The following is a 19,857-nucleotide window of genomic DNA, read 5'->3' as shown; positions in this document are numbered from 1 at the left end:
GAGTTACTGAGTTGATAACCAGCGTCTTGGGACCGCTTAGCGAGAGCGCGTTTGTTTTGGATTAGGTAAGCCGGGTAACTCAAACATATCCAGGGTCTGTTGAACTGGATTCGTAGTACAGGCCTCAGCTCTCTGAATATTTCATGTCGAACATATATCTCATCTCAATGTCTAATGTGCCAGCATTTAGTTTCGGGTGTTGGTTAAAACATGTTTCTGATTCCAATCAGACCTTATGTTAACAGCTATGGACTTATTGGAAACTATTTGGTGTGTTATTTAATAAAAAGCAGCTACACGTACACTGGCAAACTTACCACTTACTAGATCAAAGAAGAACATAATCCTCCAGTATAACAAGTACAGATGTATTTATATACTGCATACACTTGAGTATAAGACCCCCAATAGTTTGTGAGGTTTATCATTGGAGCTGCAGAAGTTCATCACTACAGGCGACGCCTCTCACATTGTTATTATTAAAAGTAGTAGACTGTTTATGTGATTTAATTTGAGGGTACTGCATAGGTTGATGTTAACAACAGGGTCAGTTTTATTAAAGTGTTTGGTGTTTTATTTATACCTGGAGGAGTGGGACAGCTGGCTTCCGCTCTGCTTGGGGTTTTACTGGAGGAGGTGGAGGAGGGTGGAGGGGGGGCCGGCGTCTCAAACAGTTTGTCCTCCATGTTGGCTCTCTTGACGTAAACACAGGACTTCCCCAGCAGCACAATGCTGTTCAACACTTTGAGAGTCACCAGCCTGGAGAGGGAGAGACGGCCGGTTAGAGAGGGGCACTTCTGACGGGAAGTAGTTAACAGGAAATAAAACGCTTTGCATTTCTTCAATAACTTCTCTGGAGCTTTAACAGTCTACAACAGTGGAGAGAAGAAACAAATAATTATTTATATTTGATGTATTTTTCTTTTATGTCTAAAGCAGGGGGGTCAAACTCAAATACACAGTGGGCCAAAATTAAAAAATGGGTGCTAGTCGAGGGCCGGACTGGTTCAATGTTTATTGCAAAACGTATTGAAATGAACTTATTGCACATATTAAACCTGGAGCTAACAAAGCTTAAATGATTGCCTATAAAAACAACATTAAACATTAAATAATCAGTTGCATTCATTTCTTATGGCTCTATCTGCAGCTTCATTTCTTATGATTATATTTTTCCACAGGCCAACAACAACTATTTCCCTCAAAGAACAAACCAAACATGCCCTGTTGTCGTGAGAGAATGTGCAGAAGGAAACATCCATTAAACTCAGTGTGCTGCTCTGTGATGCTAGTTCAAGCAGATACTTGGCGTCTCATCTTGGGTGCAAGGTCATCAATGTTTGGGCTCAGGCTCTGAGCTGAGGAGACCCTCAGGATGGAGTGAAGCTGTGCGTGCAATATACCGGCGGGCCAGATCTAATAGTAATTAGAAATTATCCTGCGGGCCGAAATTAAATCCACCACGGGCCTGATTTGGCCCCCGGGCCTTGAGTTTGACACGTGTGCTCTATATGTATGTTGCATTGTTGGAGTTGCCTGGGACTTATGAGAGATTTATATTTCCAACAATTACGCTATAACTATTTTGCCATGACAATAAAGCTTTTGAATCCATGAAGCTTACATGTATTTCTGTCTATATTTTGATAGCAGTTATGATTGGTGGAATTAACTAATCACAGAATAGTGTGAAAAAATGTTGACATTAGCATGTCTGCTTTTGTTTAGCAGTTTGAGCTTCTGCTAATTTGGTTGATGGATTAGCACCAAGCTATGCATTTTGGCACATTTGAATGAAAATACTAGGGCTGTCCCGAATACCATTTTTCGGGCTCCGGATATTCGGTAGTAATCAGCAGCGAATATTCGGATCGCACGGGGGGCCGAATATATAACCCAATTTCTGTTCTTTGAAATTTGAAAGGATATTGCATTGTGTTAGTTACTTTCCTTGCAGTTGTATATTGTATTATTGTATTATACGTGTAATTTGGCTTGGCTTCCTATTTTGTATGGACATGCTTTTATTTTGAAGGAGAGTTAGCGCTGTTGACAGGAAGTTGTTGTTGCTATGGAAACAACGTGACGGAGATTAATGGAGAAAAGTCATATCTACATATAAAGACGGAGAAAGTAAACGATAAAGTTTATGGTTAAGTGTTATCACAAGCTCTTACGTTGATATTGGAGATTTCAATAAATTCAATTTGAAAAAAAACGAATAACGAAATTAAAACCCGAATAGTACTCAAACGAACGAATATTCGGGTACAGCCCTAGAAAATACACAAAAAAAATAGCAGTAGGATTTTAGTTGTAACTGAGCAGCCTCCCTCCAGTTACTCAGTGTTGTTGAGCAGCTTCAGTTTAAATGAATCTCCTCTTCCATCTGGTTTCGATCGCCACTGCTCACATTTCCCCTCTGACACCCGGATGTTGAAGTGCACCATCCTTTATGTGTTTCTTAGTTTTGCTATGAGGCTCAACCTCTGACCCGGGACTCTGAGACGGACACATTTGGGTCTGTGGAGCACCGCTCGCCGTGACAGAGTGTTTCAGAGCGGGAGCGAGTCAGAGAGGCTCTGCCAAGGCTCAGCGCTGTGATGCTGAGTTATTTTTAAATCAGGGGGTGGGGGGGAAGGCCAGAGATGGCACTAGAGATGACAACATTGTATTCTTCCCCCTGAGGGAAACTCTTCAATGGTACGAGCCCGATGGGATCCGGCAAACGAGAGTGAGCGAGGCAATCAGAGAGAGGACATGAGGGCGCAGTGTTAATACTTATGTAACTGTGTGTTTATAACTGAGCCTGCATGTGTCACTGTGACTCTGTGAGCATGTCTGTATCCTGCACAGAACAGTCTCTGTGCATGTTTAGCAAGCTAGAGTTAACAAAACATGCATAAATCTACTTTTATTTGTCGAAGAGGGAGGGGATAACAACATATTTTCACCAGTGCACGAACAACCAAAATCATTTTCAGCCTTTCTATCGCCTCTTGAGCTACATGTTCACTGTCAGATTCAAATGCATGCAGCATATGAAACATGAAATGTCCTACTCAGTGTGTAGAGCAATATACACAAGGCTTAAATGCTCACGAGGGCTCCTTCAATTTCAGATGCAATAATATTAAATAGTTATAATATTAAATTCCACAGTATAATGTTAATAGACTTACCCGAGATAGCAGAGGAACACACACGTGTACGACAGAGCTCCCTGCACCTTCACCGAACTCATCACCACTCGGATGAGCTGTCAAAACATTCAAAAGAAGAATTAACGGACAATCTGACGGGGGAAATAAAAAGTACATTTCAAAAAGATTAGGGCCATCAGGAAGCTGCGGTCAAGTTCAGTCAGACAACTCACGTGTTTCTTAATATGTTTATTATAGCAGCATATAGTTTGAGTTTGGCGTCTAGGCTCGGGCCTCATCACTCCACAGATGTACAAAGAACATTGAGTGATGATTAGATGACTATCCCCGAGCCTACAGGTGGAAGCTGGGGTGGTGGTGGGGTGGAAGCTGGGTGGTGGTGAGCAGCAGCAACATGAAACACAGCAGCAGGAACATGAACATAGCAATAGCAAGTGAGCGCAGCAGTGGCAGCAGCAGCAGCGAGGCAGAGGCAGGAAGACCTGGCAGCTTAAATAGAGCGGCATGTTTAGGAGAATGTGTTTGGTTGGTTGTAAGAGGGACAAGGCGCGTCACGTGTTAATGTATCATTAGTGCTCGAGTTGACTGCCTGAACTATAGCTCGCAGGCTTCGCCCCATTTGTGGCAGTACAGTACGTTGTTATTTTAAATACTCTGATATGAAAATGATGTCCTTGCACACAAGTGTTTAATATCATTTGACCATTCACGTATGTGTGTGCCAGTGTAAACAGGATGCAGATAGCACAACTGGACATGTGCACATATAACCATTAGTAGCATGATAACATGGAATTTAAATGCAAAACAGTTGTTAGCAAAGTGTTGTTTGATTCTGGAAAATGTGATATGTGATGGCGTAAAGAATCAAGGGAGAACGTTTTGTGACCGATGAGAACAAATCAGAAAACAGCCCTGGATGTCTATAGCCGCTTTCACACCAAGTACTTTGCCGTACTTAGTTCCCAGTAGTGTTAATATCGTTGACTAAAACTATGACGAAATATGTTCGTCAACGACCTTTTTTTCCATGACGAAAACGAGACGGCACCGACGGCAGTAAACAATAACTGCAACGAAATCATCATGCAATATCGTTGACGAAAAGTGACGAGACGAAAATGTAGTTTACTAAATAAAAACTATGCCAAAATCTCTCTTTACTTTCGTTGACGAAATATTATCAAAGATAGCGTTACATCTCTGATAGTCAGTTTTTCTCCCAGCAGTTCCATTTCCGGTGCTGCGGCAGGGCAGCAGCTGTGTGTCTGTGCTGCGCGCGGCGGTAGATTTGAATTACACCGGGCAGCGGCACAATATGAACTGTCAAGAAGACTCGGGTCTAACTCATGGTCTCTAACTAACCTTATTCAACATAAAATAAAATGGCAACAACAGGGCTTGGGAGCAGTGGTCGCACTCGCGTTAACCGAATACCCCCCGTCAGCGCGAGTGATTGATAAATTGTGCACTCGACGGATAATAATGGATTATGACGGAAATGTTACGATCCTGTCCGTCAAAATGACTGACAACGAAAATGAGGCGGAGAAATAAAGCGAATGCATTGTTTTATCAGAAGGGAAGCAATGTGGCCATAACACAGGTAAAAACACCACAAACCTGACCAGGTACTCTCTGCAAAGCTGCATTCTTAATCATTCAACCTGTGTTTTTCATCAAATAAGGACAAGATATAATCTTATTTATTTATATATACTAAAATGACAAATTATTGGTTTTGGCTAGACTAGTTTGACTGAAATGTTCTATATAATCTGATGACAAAAAAAGACTCAGTTTTCATTGACAAAAAGTAGACTAAAATAATTAGTTTTCTTTGACTAAAATAAGACTAAAATGCTCAGACTTTTAGTCGACTAAAACTTGACTAAATAAAAACAGGATGAAGGTGACTAAATATGACTAAAACTAAAAAGAAAATGTAACACAGGACTAAGACTAAAACTAAATAAAAAAATAGCTGACGAAATTAACACTAGTTCCCAGCAATTAGTTCCCAGCACTTAGTTCCCAGCACTTAGTTCCCAGCACTTAGTTCCCAGCACTTAGTTCCCAGCACTTAGTTCCCAGCACTTAGTTCCCAGCACTTAGCCCCATGGAACTAAAGAGCAGATCGCGTTCACACCGGAATAAGTCCCTGAGGGAAGATTACGCAAATGAAGCCGCTGACGTCACTTCTTCTGCTTTGGGTTAATGGCAGGCCGCAAACAACTTCATGGCGTATACTGCCACCCAAAGTCCCCGGCCGGAAGTCCCCGGAGTTGGGGACTGGCTTCAGTTGAAGCTGCTGGGACTCCCAGCAGCTTCTACTGAAGCCTTCCGAGTAAATCGCCAGAATGCCGACACCTCCTCATCTCCACCGCTCCCACATTTTTTTGTGTGTTGCCATAAGTTAGTCTCTCTGCGTTGGTGCGCTGGGCTAATGCTAATAATGCTAATGCCAGCAAATAAAATTGCGGCTTCACAAAACGTTTCAGAGTTTTATGGGGCGTGGTTTGCAATTTGCCCAGCCAATCAGAAATTGGAACTTTTTTCTCCCCAGGAAAGTACCTGCTCTCTAGCAGGGACTGAAAAGGGGGTACAACTAAGTTCTCTTTTTGGTGTGAACGCAAAATCCCAGGAACTATCGGAACTAAAAGGGAAAAGTACTCCGGTGTGAAAGCGCCTGATGTGATTTTTTTTTAAAAAGTATCCGTTTCCAAATCCCAGAGATTTCAAACTAAAAAGGTATTTTCAAGTCTTAGTTTTAGGTTTTGAAAAATGCTAGAGCAGTGTGGTCGCAAGGAGTAAGCATAGTAAAAATGATCACAGCCCAAATTGAAAAGATTTGGTGAGTGTTTATATCCCGATCTTCTGGTATTAAGTGTCTGAGTGCTTCCTCTCTCTCACCAGGACAGCCAGCGGCAGAGGGATGAAGCCCATCCTGCGGGCCACTGAGTCACTGTAGTCTGTACAAGCCTGCAGAGAGACGGAGAGAAGCGTTACAGCCTTTATATATATACAGTCTGGGGTTACAGCACTCCACACAACTGCATTCATCAGGCTCACTGCTGTTTATGTAAGAATAATGAGACGGCTGCTTACATTCTTCTGTCGACTGCTGACGAGATCAAAGGCCAAACTGGCTCTGTATTCACTGTACACCTGGGAAGAGAGGAGAGCAACTATGGAAGGATACTGGGTAATGATATATAATATACACATACTGTATTAGGATAAATGATGTACTGTGTGTGACAAGTCCTTGGTTAGTGATTAAGACTATTATAGAGATAATGATCAGGTTCAGTCCTTACATCGGCTGTGATGTCGTTGAACTTGGTGATGAACGCGTGTTTAATGATGTCCACTGCAACCTCAGAGGTGACGACCATGAAGACATCGGGGAACAACACCCACAGGTGGTCTGAGGGAACAAACTGAGTTATTTGTAAATCTTTTATAAATATAATACACGAGTGCAATCCTGCTCTTTATGTTGTATCCATTTTACCCACCGCATACCAGAGTCCAGGTACACCCAGTTAACTTTGTGTTCACTGCTCACTCCTGACATATTCTGATCTCAGATTAGATATGTGATGATGCTAGTATCAGCAAGTTTGATAAAGAAGAGTTGAAAGAGTTGAAGTGGCACAACTTTGTTTGCCACTTGGGGGCAGAGGACAGAGCCAAAAAACAAAACAATACCTACATACTGTCAGTTTATAAAATCCTAACTAGGGATGCAAAATTCCGGGAATTTTCAAAGATGGAAACTTTTCCATGGGAATAAACTGGGAATAAACTGAGAATTTTTGAAAGTTAAGGTTGGCTCTTCATAGGGAACTGAAATATAGTTGGGGAAAGTATATTTTAGCATAATCTATCTCAGTGGTTCCCAAACGGTGTGCCGCGGCACACTGGTGTGCCGTGAGGCAAGTCCGGGTGTGCCGTGGGATTTTGTGACAACCATACGTTATTATTGCAATATACAACTACACAAAAATAATTATTCAATTTACTATATCAGTACTTTGTAGGTTTATATGTACGTAATCTGCGCGACTTGCGCGTCCACATCTCCACGTGCAGTGCTGCATAAACATGGCTGAGTCAGCGATAACTTTCGAGGGGTGGAGGTATGCCCATTATTTTGAGTTCGTCCGAAGAATAGACAGGAATGTGACGGTGAGGTGCAAACTGTGTCCAGGCCAGAAGCTGTTATCCACTGCTGTAAACACCACGTGGTCAAAACCTCAACACACACCTGCAAAGAACACATGCTAAGGTGAAGCTACCGCACACGCTATTTGTTGTTTGTTTATATCACGTGGTCTGTTCTTCTTCTCTGTCTTCCGGTTGTTGCCTGTTTTGAATGACAAATACACACTACCGCCGCCTGCTGGTAAGGAAAGTTATTGCCACTCACGCATGCGCAGTTCGTACGTGCTCGGCGAGTAAAGTAACGAGTTACTTTATGTAGATAGTAACGAAGTAGTGTAATATATTACATTTTTTAAAGTAATATGTAATATATTACATTTTTTTAGTAACGACCCCATCTCTGGAGTTGGCGTTCTCTACTCTGATTTACATGAAGAACAACAGGAGGTCACGGCTCTCTGTTGAACAGGACTTGCGAGTGGCCCTCTCCTCAGTGCCACCAAGGATTAAAAAATTCTGCGCGCCCCGACAGGCACATGTATCTCACTAATTTGTAAATCGGCAAAATATTTACAATAGCACATGTTTCAATGCTGATTGCTGAAATGTTACATTTATAATGTGTAGTTCAGGACCATGGACAATGCAGCTTCCTTGCATTGACAGTTCTCTGTGCTGAATTTCTGCTGAGTTTCCTTTCCCTCATTTTTTATTTTGTGACCCGTCTGGTTTAAATGTGTGTTGCTGCTTTGATGAAGCCTAATTTGATAAAGTTTCAAATTAATTTCTGAAATATTTCGTTAATAAATATTTCACGAGTAATATAGTTGTCTTTGTCACATTTTATTTGGCATTAGTAAATAATTATGCACATTTAAAGATATTTTACATGATATGAGTGATAACACGTGTTATAAGGGCTATTTTGCACAATAGGTGTGCCTTGGCCTCAGATGCCATGGTTCTCAGCAGGAAATGAGTCCTTACCCCAAGTGAAGGAGTTCAAGTATCTCGGGGTCTTGTTCTCGAGTGAGGGAACAATGGAGCGTGAGATGGGCCGGAGAATCGGAGCAGCGGGAGCGGTACTGCAGTCGCTTTACCGCACTGTTGTGACGAAAAGGGAGCTGAGCCAGAAGGCAAAGCTCTCTGTCTACCGGGCCATTTTCGTTCCTACCCTCACCTATGGTCATGAAGGATGGGTCATGACCGAAAGAACGAGAAACAAGCGGCCGAGATGGGTTTTCTCCGCAGGGTGGCTGGTGTCTCCCTTAGGGATAAGGTGAGAAGTTCGGTCATCAGGGAGGGACTCGGAGTTGAGCCGCTCCTCCTTCGCGTCGAAAGGAGCCAGTTGAGGTGGTTCGGGCACCTAGTTAGGATGCCACCTGGGCGCCTCCCTAGGGAGGTGTTCCAGGCACGTCCAGCTGGGAAGAGACCAAGGGGTAGACCTAGGACCAAGTGGAGGGATTATATCTCTTCGCTGGCCTGGGAGCGCCTTGGGATCCCCCAGTCAGAGCTGGTTGATGTCGCCAGGGAAAAGAAAGTTTGGGGCTCTCTGCTGGAACTGATACCCCCGCGACCCGACCACGGATAAGCGGGAGAAGATGGATGGATGGATGGTGTGCCTTGAGATTTTTACTTGTCCTTTGGTGTGCCTTGGGCACAAAAAGTTTGGGAACCACTGATCTATCTGACTAAAACAAACAGATGCCATTCAAGTGAATATCCTCAATCAGATGCACACTGCTTACTGCATGGCTATTGAGACCACACCTCCTACAGGCACTGTGCATGCCTCAATCACATGGACACATGATTTCTTGAAGTAATATTTAACTCAACATTCATGTGTTTGTTCTTCAATGAAACAAATGATTGTTCAATAAAATAATTAAAACTTGTTCTGTTCTACTTACACATACATCTGTTGAAATGTCATGTTTTTTTTATTGTATCATTTTGCATGGATGTTTTCTTATGACAACATGTTTATATTTATGCTTGGATATGATACAATTCGATTACATTACCCTCAATTCCCAGTTAGTTCCCATCAATTCCCATATGTAATATTTCCAAAATTCCCCAGCTTAACTTCCCATGGAAATGTACCGGAAACTTACCGGAAATGTTCCGCCCCTTTGCAACCCTAATCCTAACAGCTTCTCAAACCACCCAACCGCAATTTAGCATTCATTTATATACATGTATAAATCCACCTGACAAACCATAATTCACTGGTTTAGCTCAGTTTTTATCCCACCAACTCTTGAGGTCGGCACAATACAGTGTATAACAAAGTGGCTAATGTCTCAAGCTGGGATTAACTAACATTTAACTACAGGTTTCCATTCTTGTATACAATTCCTAAATAATTAATGAGCAAACGGCTTTGGCTCTCATTTCATTTAAAAGTGTTCAGTGAGTGATTAGCTGAGAGCAGGTGCTTTCGTTGTGTGTGATGTAAACAAAGAAGAGCAGCCCCCACTAATGCACCGTGGACAAGTGAATTACTGGGACTTGTATACCTCATTAGCAACAGAAAGCTGCAGCTCGCTAGTATTAGCATCAGTGTTATGATTCCAGCTGACAGGCCATGTCTGCCAGTGACTCTGTCATGTCTCTGTGTGTGTGTCTGTGTGTGTATCCGTGTGTGTATCCGTGTGTGTGTATCCGTGTGTGTGTATCCGTGTGTGTGTGTATCTGTGTGTGTATCCGTGTGTGTGTGTGTGTGTGTGTGTGTGTGTGTGTGTGTGTGTGTGTGTGTGTGTGACTGACAGGAGTGTTTTCAGACGGCTGTCACACAGAGACTCCCAGCTCTCATCCTTCACTCAGCTCCGTCTCATAAACTGTTTGTTTGGGATGGGTAAGATCTCCACGGTGTTGCAGTGGGTCAAATCGAAATCAAAACAGCAGGAAAAAGGATGCTCAGCCTTTTTTTCCTGTCTTCTTTATCATGACAAGCTCTGACCTTTTGTACTGGAAATATAACTTTGAAAATATACAGAAAAATCAGCTTTTGAAATACACAAGCTATAATGAACATGCTGTTTGTTTGCATTAACTATATTGTATATTGTGAACAAATCAAACTGCAGTCGGACGCTGGTTAATTCAGCATTCCTCTATACCAGTGGTTCCCAACCAGTGGTCTGCGAAGGCATTGCAAGTGGGCCGCCAAATAATTTCAACAATTTTTTTCAAAATAAATTGTATTTTTAATCTACTCTTCAAACACCTTAAATTAAGATTACTCCTTGATTGACTTTTAAAAATATGTATTTTAGCCAGAGGAATAGTTGTATTTATTAACTGTGTGCGGTCTTCATCTAAAAGCCCAAATAAAATATGAAAGGGTGTAAATGTAAATTCAATATTTGCTGCCAAATAATTTGCAAAACATTATGATTTGTGTGGAGACATTTCCATTATTAAGATTTTTTTTTTTTTAACCCCTTTTCTTTCTCTTTCTTTATCCTACTTAGCAACGGTCAGTCATTACAGTCCTTAGCAACGGTCATTACAGTCCTTAGCAACGGTCTGTTCTACTGGATTAATAACGTGTCACATGTTCTGAATCGACCAATCAGAACATTATTTAGCCTCCGTATTGTTTATGGTTGAATGTGGGCCGCGAAAAAAACATTGATTCTTAAGTGGGCCCTGAGTTGAAAAAGGTTGGGAACCGCTGCTCTATGCCTTTGTTAAATCCAATCAATGTAATATGTAGATGTGAATCCCTGGTGGGTCAAATCAATAATAGGTGAAGATTCCTGTTGTCCACATGTACTGGACAGGATCTAGCCGGGAAAACATACATTAGGGACTTTATCAATAATATTTAAATCTGACCTTAAACACAATCTGTTTGGCACTGTTGGAGGGGAAGACATTTTTTCTGACTGCAAACAAATGCCACACACTGTCATTTGCCTGTCTCAAGATGTTGATGTAGGGATGTCAATCTGACCACCCACCCACACTCAAGGGCGGAGGGACATCATGTTCAATCTAAGCCTTGAAAATATACGCTACTCAGTAACTCATCCAAAAAAAAAAAATGGTGTGAGAGTTTTTAAGAATCATCACCCATCGACTTGTTTCCATACTTGCTTTTTGTCTTTGTGATGAATTTCTTATCTCGCTTTCTTTTGTTTATTTAGTCATATTCCCTTTCTCTCATTTCTAAATACAGGGTTCACCAACTCAAATTTAAGACTTTTTAAGACCTTTTTAAGACCACTTTGAATAGAATTTAAAACCTATTTCACGACAAGAAAGTATGAAGGAAAATTGCTATGAAAGAAGAAATACGTCCCATAATTACTTACAAAGTAAATGTATTCATGTTCAACATAAGAACAATGACTGAACGTAAGAGCATAACAGTACACATAACTGTGTGTGTGTGTGTGTGTGTGTGTGTGTGTGTGTGAGTGTGAGTGTGTGTGTGAGTGTGTGTGTGAGAGAGTGACAAGAGCTATATTCAGAGCTCTGTTGCCTTGGCTACAATCTTTCATCATTGCTGTTGTATGATTGGTGTTTAGCTACGGTATTTAGTGTCCACAGCGCGCCGAATGCTGGGCATTTAACACGCATTTAAACAGTCCTTCGGCGCCCATCGATGACGTAGTATACTTTAAATAGTGGCTCTGCAGCAGGTTTACTCGACATTGAGAAATGGGGTGTTTCTCAATGTCGAGTACGCTTGCTTGGTAGCACATGTCTTCCGAGCGTCTTGCTTCAGAAGCGAGGCAAGAATACTTCCTGGCATTCGGAAAACGAAGAGTGGAACAGGCGAGCAAGTGTGCAGGTGTGCGTCATATGAGAGGCCCCGCCTTACATTTTCCACCACAGATTTGGGGAAATTGGTCCGTGCGCAAAGCATTGTGGGGATTTTAAGACCGCGGAGTCTACACATGTGCAGCCTCGACATTTCTCCAAACGAAGTACGCCGGGCTCTGTAGAATTCCAAGTATGCTGGACATTGGAACAGTACTTCGGCGGCACTCGATGACGTAGTATGCTTGAAATAGTGGCTCTGGAGCAGCTTTACTCGAGATTGAGAAACACCCACGGCCTCTGACTGCCGCTAGCTGAAGCTTGGTTACTAGCTGGGTGTTCTCCGATAAGGGGGCGGGGGAAACAAAGTTAGTGATTACTGGTTCCATGTTGATTTATTTCAATACAAATTGTTGGGGTGAACGGAAAGGCTCTTACCGTACTGGTTACTTTGCAGCCCGGACATTTCCCTCAAAACACATTTAGACGCGATCGCAACACAGAAGTACCTTTCAAATCGGATAATTTTTAAGACCTTCTAAATCATATTTAAGACCTTTCTAATTGTTTTGATTATATTTAAGACCTTTTAAGACCCCGCGGGAACCCTGTAAATATAAAACCTGACTTTCAGCAACTTCCTGTAATATTCAAAGGACAAAGAATCCTTTAATTTATGGAGATTTTTGCCGGAAGTCGGGGCTAGCAGGGAGTGGGATGATTGGAAAAAGATGACATGTTGTGCTCTGCTTTCACAGAATTGTCAATTAACAGATATTTAGTTCCCTTGTTTAAAATGCATTAAAAAATAATCTTGGGAAACAAAAAACTGCAGTTTGGGGAAGAGCAGATGATTACCTGGGTTCCATGCAAACTGCTCCATGTTCCTGAGACAGACGATGAGCAGGAGGACGTAGCTGGTGAACCGCTCTTTTATATCTGCAGGACAAAATAAAGACATGTGATTAAAGAGGCACCAACATTTAAGATAGAAATCCAGAGTGTTGCATTGGTTGTATTAGGTATCCTCATACTGTAGATGTGCGTTCCAGCGGGTGGTGTTAAGGGAGGTGTGAAAGGAGCTTTTAAAATTAGATCTGTCAGTTCTACGTGCGAGGTGCTTTGAGAAAGGTCTCTGTTCCTACGTTACAGCAGCATCACAGTCACAAGGCTTTCAGAGTGATCACAGTACATGTTTCAAACGTCAGTGTAGTACAATTTAAAGACTGAGCTGCAGAAATGTAGCATGCCATTATATATGCTAATTATGACCACGCTTGGCTCCATAAACAGGAATGATGTGAGAGAACAGTGAGAGGTAAATGGCAGCTGATTAAGGCTCCTCGTCTTCTGCTGTCATTACTCATTACAGTATAATAAGAGCAACAAATAAAAAAAACACATTCTGCCTTAGGGAATGAAAAGAGAAACGCACAACACAGTCAACATCTCTGTAATGTACGAATAATATCAGAGCCAAATCTGTAGATACATTGTAGGCTTGTATGCAAGTAACATTGTTGTTATATCAAGGTGCTTGTCATTTTAATAAGTTTTGCTTTCAGTTTGATGCTTCGAATATGCATTGAATATCTTACCACTGTTAGACATTTGGAACAAGTTGTTCTTCTCAAATTTCTTGAACACACTTCCTTTGATTTCCACAAACTGTCATAAAGAAAACACAAAGAACAAAGAAAGGAATACAGTTAGCAGTATTTAGGATCCATAATATACAAACAGACCACATTATCATGTTGCAGCTGAATTTAAACGTTTCATCTCCAGTGGGCAAAGTTGCATTTGTTTACGAAACATCTGCATACATATTATTTAAGTTAAATGTAGCACGTCCGCTTATATTTTGTTGCAAAAGTTTAGCTGCTTAACCTGTTAAGCCCCATAGCCCCCGCAGACACCCTGTTGACATTTTCACGAAACTGTGTCTCAGGGCTTCTTAGCATTTAACAACCTATGAATGTGTCATACCCACTTAAAGAGCCTGTGACAGCATCCCAACAACTGTTGTGCAATGAAATATTGGGCTACTAGTAATCTCGAACCGTCAGTTTAAAAAAGAAAAAGCGATACCGTTCCGTTAAATATCAATGATTTCGAACATCACGGGGAAATTCCTTCGACTCATTTTGAAGTTTTGGGGGAAGCCGGAAGTGACGTCAATGCGGGAACGCTTCACTGTGCGGCGAGAGAGCCAAACACGGACAAAGTGTGTTGTCATGCGTAGAAATGGTGAATTACTGGGTTTAGGCACGTTAATAACGTTTTAATGAAGTTGACTACGGTATATTCATATTTGTCAGTGCTTTCATGTCAATTCGGCGAACATAAACATAAATGATCGTGGTGAAGATGATGATTACATTAGGATTAAAAATCGGTAGTGAGAGCTGCTGAATTTCCTGCCGTCGGATGTGATATAAAAACAATTCTATTATTTTTGTAGTTGTAAACTCAAGTGGATGAAACTACATTTATTAGTGCTTTCATGTCAATTCGGCGAACATATGATACATTAAATGATTGTGAGAATGATGATTAAAAATCGTTTGTTTGTGCCGGTCTGCATTTCCTGATGAGAAAACAAACCCATGCTTTTTGTAGTTGTAGTACACCAACATGGATTAAACGTGTGGTTTTTTCACCACAATGTTGAGGAAATTAATGGATAAAATGCACGGATTATTATTATTATTATTCCCACTCCGATCGGGACACTAGGTCCACCGTTTCCCCGCAGCGAGGCTCCCCCCGTTGACAGTTTACGTGTGCTGGGTGCAGTGGCGGACTGGTCATCGGGACGAATCCCGATGGGCCGGTACCGAAGTGGGCCGGTCGGATAAATCACTAGCACATCCCCCACTCCCCCCGTTGACAATTTACTAGCGGTACCGAAGTGGGCCGGTCGAGAGTCCCGGGCTGATTTTTAGTCCCATTCCACCACTGGCTACATGACCGTATGATCGCCCATATTGACGCACCTAATTCCTAAACTTCTAACAGATAAAACATAAACCGATCCTTCAGCCTCATATGAGCTCTCAGACACGTTCAAAATTAAACTGTCATCATCGCTGTCTGAGCTTGCTGCTGTGTGCGCCATCGTGCGTTTGCATGCAGATGCTGGGATCCTGAACGGTGCAGCTGGAGCGCTGTGCCCGCAATTACGTCACACATAATTTGGCGGGATTTGAAGAATCCCCAAGAAGATCCAGAATATGGTCAACATTGAAGGGCAGATTAATGGTTATCAAAGTACAAATATCCAAATCAGTTCAGTAACGGTTTCAAGGGGACAATATTTACTAAAATTGATGGGTTTGGAAGATGGGGGAAACTCGTGTCACAGGCTCTTTAACGGGAAGAAACTCAGCTAACAGACGATGAACAATTTTTACCGAAACAAAACACAACTCTAACGCCAAGCGTCTGAATAGACCTATCGCTAAACCACGCCCCAAATAGAATTTGTCCAATCATATCACAGCGAAAATCCCTCCTGACAGAAAACTCGGACATCACCAGAAAAGCCGTTTGTGGGGCGCATCAAACCAAAACCAGACGTCTGTGATCGAAACCACTGTGAAGAGTTCAGTTTCTATGTTTATTATCTAGCTAATATCTGATGGTGAAACGCTGTGCGTGGGGTACCTGTAATTTCGGACACCAGGTACCCTGAAAGACTGGATGGAGGAGTATATTTCGTACCTTTTCCGAAGCCCAAAAGAAAACTCGACAAATGCAAGCGGTGGATTATGCTGTGTCGTCAACCACATACACAACTGAATGTGAAGACAATTATCAAGGACACTTATGTTTGCTCAAAGGTAAGGTCAATTCATAAAGACATCATATTTGACGGTATGTATTAGAAACGTAGACCAAACTATTAGTTTGCTAACGATTGACTTTGACTGCCAACTAGCTAGCGTATATCCAGCCCAGCTAGCTAACGTTAGCTGCCAACTTGTTAGCCAGCTAACTAGCTACAGTGTTATCAACATCAACGTTTGCTGTCTGACTTTTCGTCCTCGCTAGTTAGCTGGTGTTTTTAGCTAACTTTTGCTAACTGTCTTTTCACCTCAAAGCACTTCAGAGATGGGAAGCCAACTCTGGAATATCCAGATCCCATCCGGGCTCTCGTGTGTGCTGCTCCGAAAAGACACAGACCCTCACCCAAAAAAAGGTAACGCTACAGTCAGCCAGGTGCATAACAGTGAAAATGATGACCAACAAGGACAGTTATAGTTATAGATTTAATGTAGTGACCACCACTGCTAACATTCAACATCATATTATCATTTCAATGGTTACACAACAGTCACCACTACACACGACAGGCAACAAGATTAGATATTTTATATAAAGAAATACATGGCTACCTTTTTACTCTTGCTTTTAACTGTTAACTTTCATCTGCTGTTGCTTTTATTAGCTCTTGCTTCTATTTTAATGTTATTTTAACTTGAACTCCCCCCGCGGCCATTGTCAAGAGTCATTCACGGTCGGCTTTGTTTGTCCGAGTTTTCAAAGGGGGCGTGGCTTAGCAATAGGTCTATTAGCACTAAGCGAAAGAGTGCTAACCCACTTAACTCACGGTAGAAATATTTTATATTTCATCGGATCTTCACAAACAAGATATCATATGAAAGCTGAGATTCCAAAACTCAGGCAAGCAAAGACAACACACAACTTCTCTTTACGTGGCCAAAACGGCAAAAACGTCTTACCTTTGCAGTTTTTCTGATCAAAAGTTGTGTTCAATGGCATTAAAACGCATATAAACGCTGATGAAGTTTAATCCAATGTCTCTGTGTCCCTTCGAAATGATTACTGATAATCCATCATAACATTTATGTCAATAAACAGAGTTTTCATATAGAGTGTATGAGAGCTTCCGGTTTTGGGCATTCTGGCTGCGCATCACTCTCATTCACCAATGGGTAATGTTTAGATGGATTTAGGAACTTCCCCTCGATTCTATTGGCTCTAACGGTTCAAAACAGGTGTCAATCATCAAAATCGACCGATGGGTTCCAGAGATATGGAAAATGCACCCAAATGACCCCAGAAGTGTTTTTTTGTTGCTAAACCTCTCTAAAAAGGTAAAATGTCACTTGTTTTGCATCAATCTTGATACAGGGTACTTATATGTTATAGTTTGGATTCCTAAAGCTTTTAGTCTACTATCCCATCATTCAAGGGTGGTTTTCACTATAAGTAATGGGTTTCTTTTGGACGGATACTATAATTTACATTTTTTTACTATGTTCAATCTGAATTTACTTTAAAATAAAAAAATCAATATTGATTCTGACTTTTCTACATCCAACTCACAGGTTTATCATTGCTTTGAGAAAAAAGATTATTAATTGACCCCTTTTAGAAGTGAAGATATAGTCATTTGTTCTGGGAATGTCATTTTCGAGCCTGAGACCTGAAAAACAGACTCGGGGCTTAACAGGTTAAACAATCAGGCAGATTGTTGCACATAAATGTGTAAGTGCGTGCGTGTGTGTGTGTACTGACGTTGTTAGACATCATGATGGTGAGCAGGGACTTGTTGTGGGAGTTGAAGGCGACGTTGAGCGTGGAGGCTTGGACCATGATGAGGATGGCATGCAGAACTGAAGAACAGCAGCTCAGGAAAACAACTGATTTAACAAACATTCAGCACTGAACACATAATACAAATAATCACAATTTTCTTTTGACGTATCCTGCCAGCAAGACCCATATACAAAATGTATACAGGTCTGTTTGTCTTGCCGATTATTCCAGCAGGAAGGCAAATCCAGCAGAAATAATATAAGAACAAATGGTGTCCGTCAAGCAAGTGATGCAGGCTTCATTTATCTTTTTAGTGGTCACTTAGCTCACAAAGAAAGTAGTTAGAAGCATTTCATGACACTGTGGCTACATGTCGTTTGTCAAATATAAACACAGAGGAAAGACACACCAAATATCAATCACAAATTTAAAATTGACATTCATCTTTCTGTTGAACAAGAAGGATACAGACATAAAAGACGGCCATGAAGAAGTGAGGAATGACTCCTATACTGTCTCTCTTCCGCTCTTTGGGTTCTGTGGCCGTCCAGTAGAGAGCGTCCAGGATGTCTTGACCGAAGGACGAGAAGAGGCGGTCAGCCACCTTACAGAGGAACGACAAAAAAAACCAACACATTATTCACTTACTTTAACCTACTAGACAACCTCTTACAATTTGTTCAAGATATTAGGATCTTGTGTTGTTCTCTTATTAGATAAGATCACACCTCATTTGCATTTGTTTGCCGTTTATAATAGGTCTTATCAAGCTGAGCCACATAACTGTTCACAACAACAAATCTGACATTATATCAAATCAAAGTGGATTCAAACTAAACCAAACAAACAGTCTGACGTTTATTGCTAAATCAATGATTTCCTAGTAATTCAGAAATGTACTTGAAGGGTGGATCCACCCATGTTTAAGAATACAAGCCGTTAATTCAGCAGCAAACACGAGATGTGAGCGTATGAAGAGTGCCGTACCTCCAGCATGTTGTAGATGATGTACAGTTTGATGACGGACTGTCCTCTGATCAGGTGGTACATCATGGAGTAATCCACGTAATGCATCATGGAGAAGCACAGCACCATGATCAGACCCTTCAGCACGTCACACACCTGTGCTGGCTGCAGCAGCCGAGACCCACTGACCACACACACACAGAAACACACACACAGACTTATAAACGTACGGTTGCTGTATTGATTATAGAAACACGTTAAACCAAGCTTTTGGGAAAAAATGTCCGTACTTGAAAACATACTACATGCTGTTAATAGGCGCTTTCACACCAAGTACTTTTCCCAGGAATAGTTGCAGGAACTTTTATTTCCCCGGAACTATCTAGTAGATCGCGTTCACACCGGAATAAGTGCCTGAGGGAGGATTACGCGAATGAAGCAAACCCCCAGGGAATGCGCCGGACTCTATAGCCTCATCCCAATACCCCTCCTCGACTCCTCCTTTCCCTCACTCGCGTCCCTTCCTTGCATCTTAGCTCCGCCTCCGTAAGATGCGAGCGAGAGACACGAGGAGGTGACGCGAGGACAGAGGAGTCCTCAGGTATTAATTGGGATGGCCTCGTTCACTCAAACGTCACTCTTAAACGACGTCTGTTAATGATGACATGTGCACAGCTGTATCCCCTCTCATCGGGCTTAACTGAATAACCCCTTAGAACCGGCCCATTTCTGGTTAAATATTTATTTAAATTAATGAATCTTTCTCTTGTTAGTCAAGGAATTCAATGTATGATGGTTGGTCATGCTTTTGTGTTCCGTTTTGGTGTAAAAGGTAGCCTACATTTAAATAAAAATATAATTATAGTAATGTGAAAGCTTTTTAGAAATGAATTGCACATAATAATTCCCACGGAGCTGTGAGCACTTATACATTTATGTGATGCTTTTTCACTCATCTTCCAGTTGTCGGTTTTCCTCTGTTGAAATCGACCAGCTGTGAAGGTGGGGGCGGGGCTTTTATACGCGAGTAGTGAAAACACTTCCGCGTAGTCTGCTCGCGTGTATCCTCCCTTTCGTCTCCTCCCGCACCCCCTCCCTCCTCCCGCACCCCTCCTCGACTCCTCCGTGTGCATTTCAGCTATTGGGACGTCCTTCAAAATGGCGTGTCTTGATCGATTTCCGGGTCAAGTCCCGGAGGAGGGGAAAGAGG

At 41.8% G+C, this 19,857-nt stretch overlaps 1 protein-coding gene across 1 annotated transcript; it reads right to left on the bottom strand.

Moving 5' to 3' along the window:
• Positions 1 to 583: 583 nt before the first annotated feature.
• LOC117551620 (transmembrane anterior posterior transformation protein 1 homolog) lies at positions 584 to 18,831 on the bottom strand (the record flags this gene model as incomplete). Its single annotated transcript, XM_034224552.1, is given in 10 exon segments — positions 584 to 759; positions 3,183 to 3,259; positions 6,078 to 6,146; positions 6,273 to 6,332; positions 6,485 to 6,594; positions 12,972 to 13,052; positions 13,712 to 13,781; positions 17,661 to 17,758; positions 18,150 to 18,285; positions 18,669 to 18,831. Coding segments are annotated over 10 exon segments (1,040 nt in total), but the record flags the coding sequence as incomplete, so codon positions are not given.
• Between the last annotated feature and the right edge of the window lie 1,026 nt (positions 18,832 to 19,857).

This window comes from Gymnodraco acuticeps, unplaced genomic scaffold (assembly GCF_902827175.1).
Source record: "Gymnodraco acuticeps unplaced genomic scaffold, fGymAcu1.1, whole genome shotgun sequence".
NCBI lineage: Eukaryota > Metazoa > Chordata > Actinopteri > Perciformes > Bathydraconidae > Gymnodraco > Gymnodraco acuticeps.
Note: the sequence above shows the minus strand (reverse complement) of the source record. Positions and strands in the feature narration are given on the sequence as shown.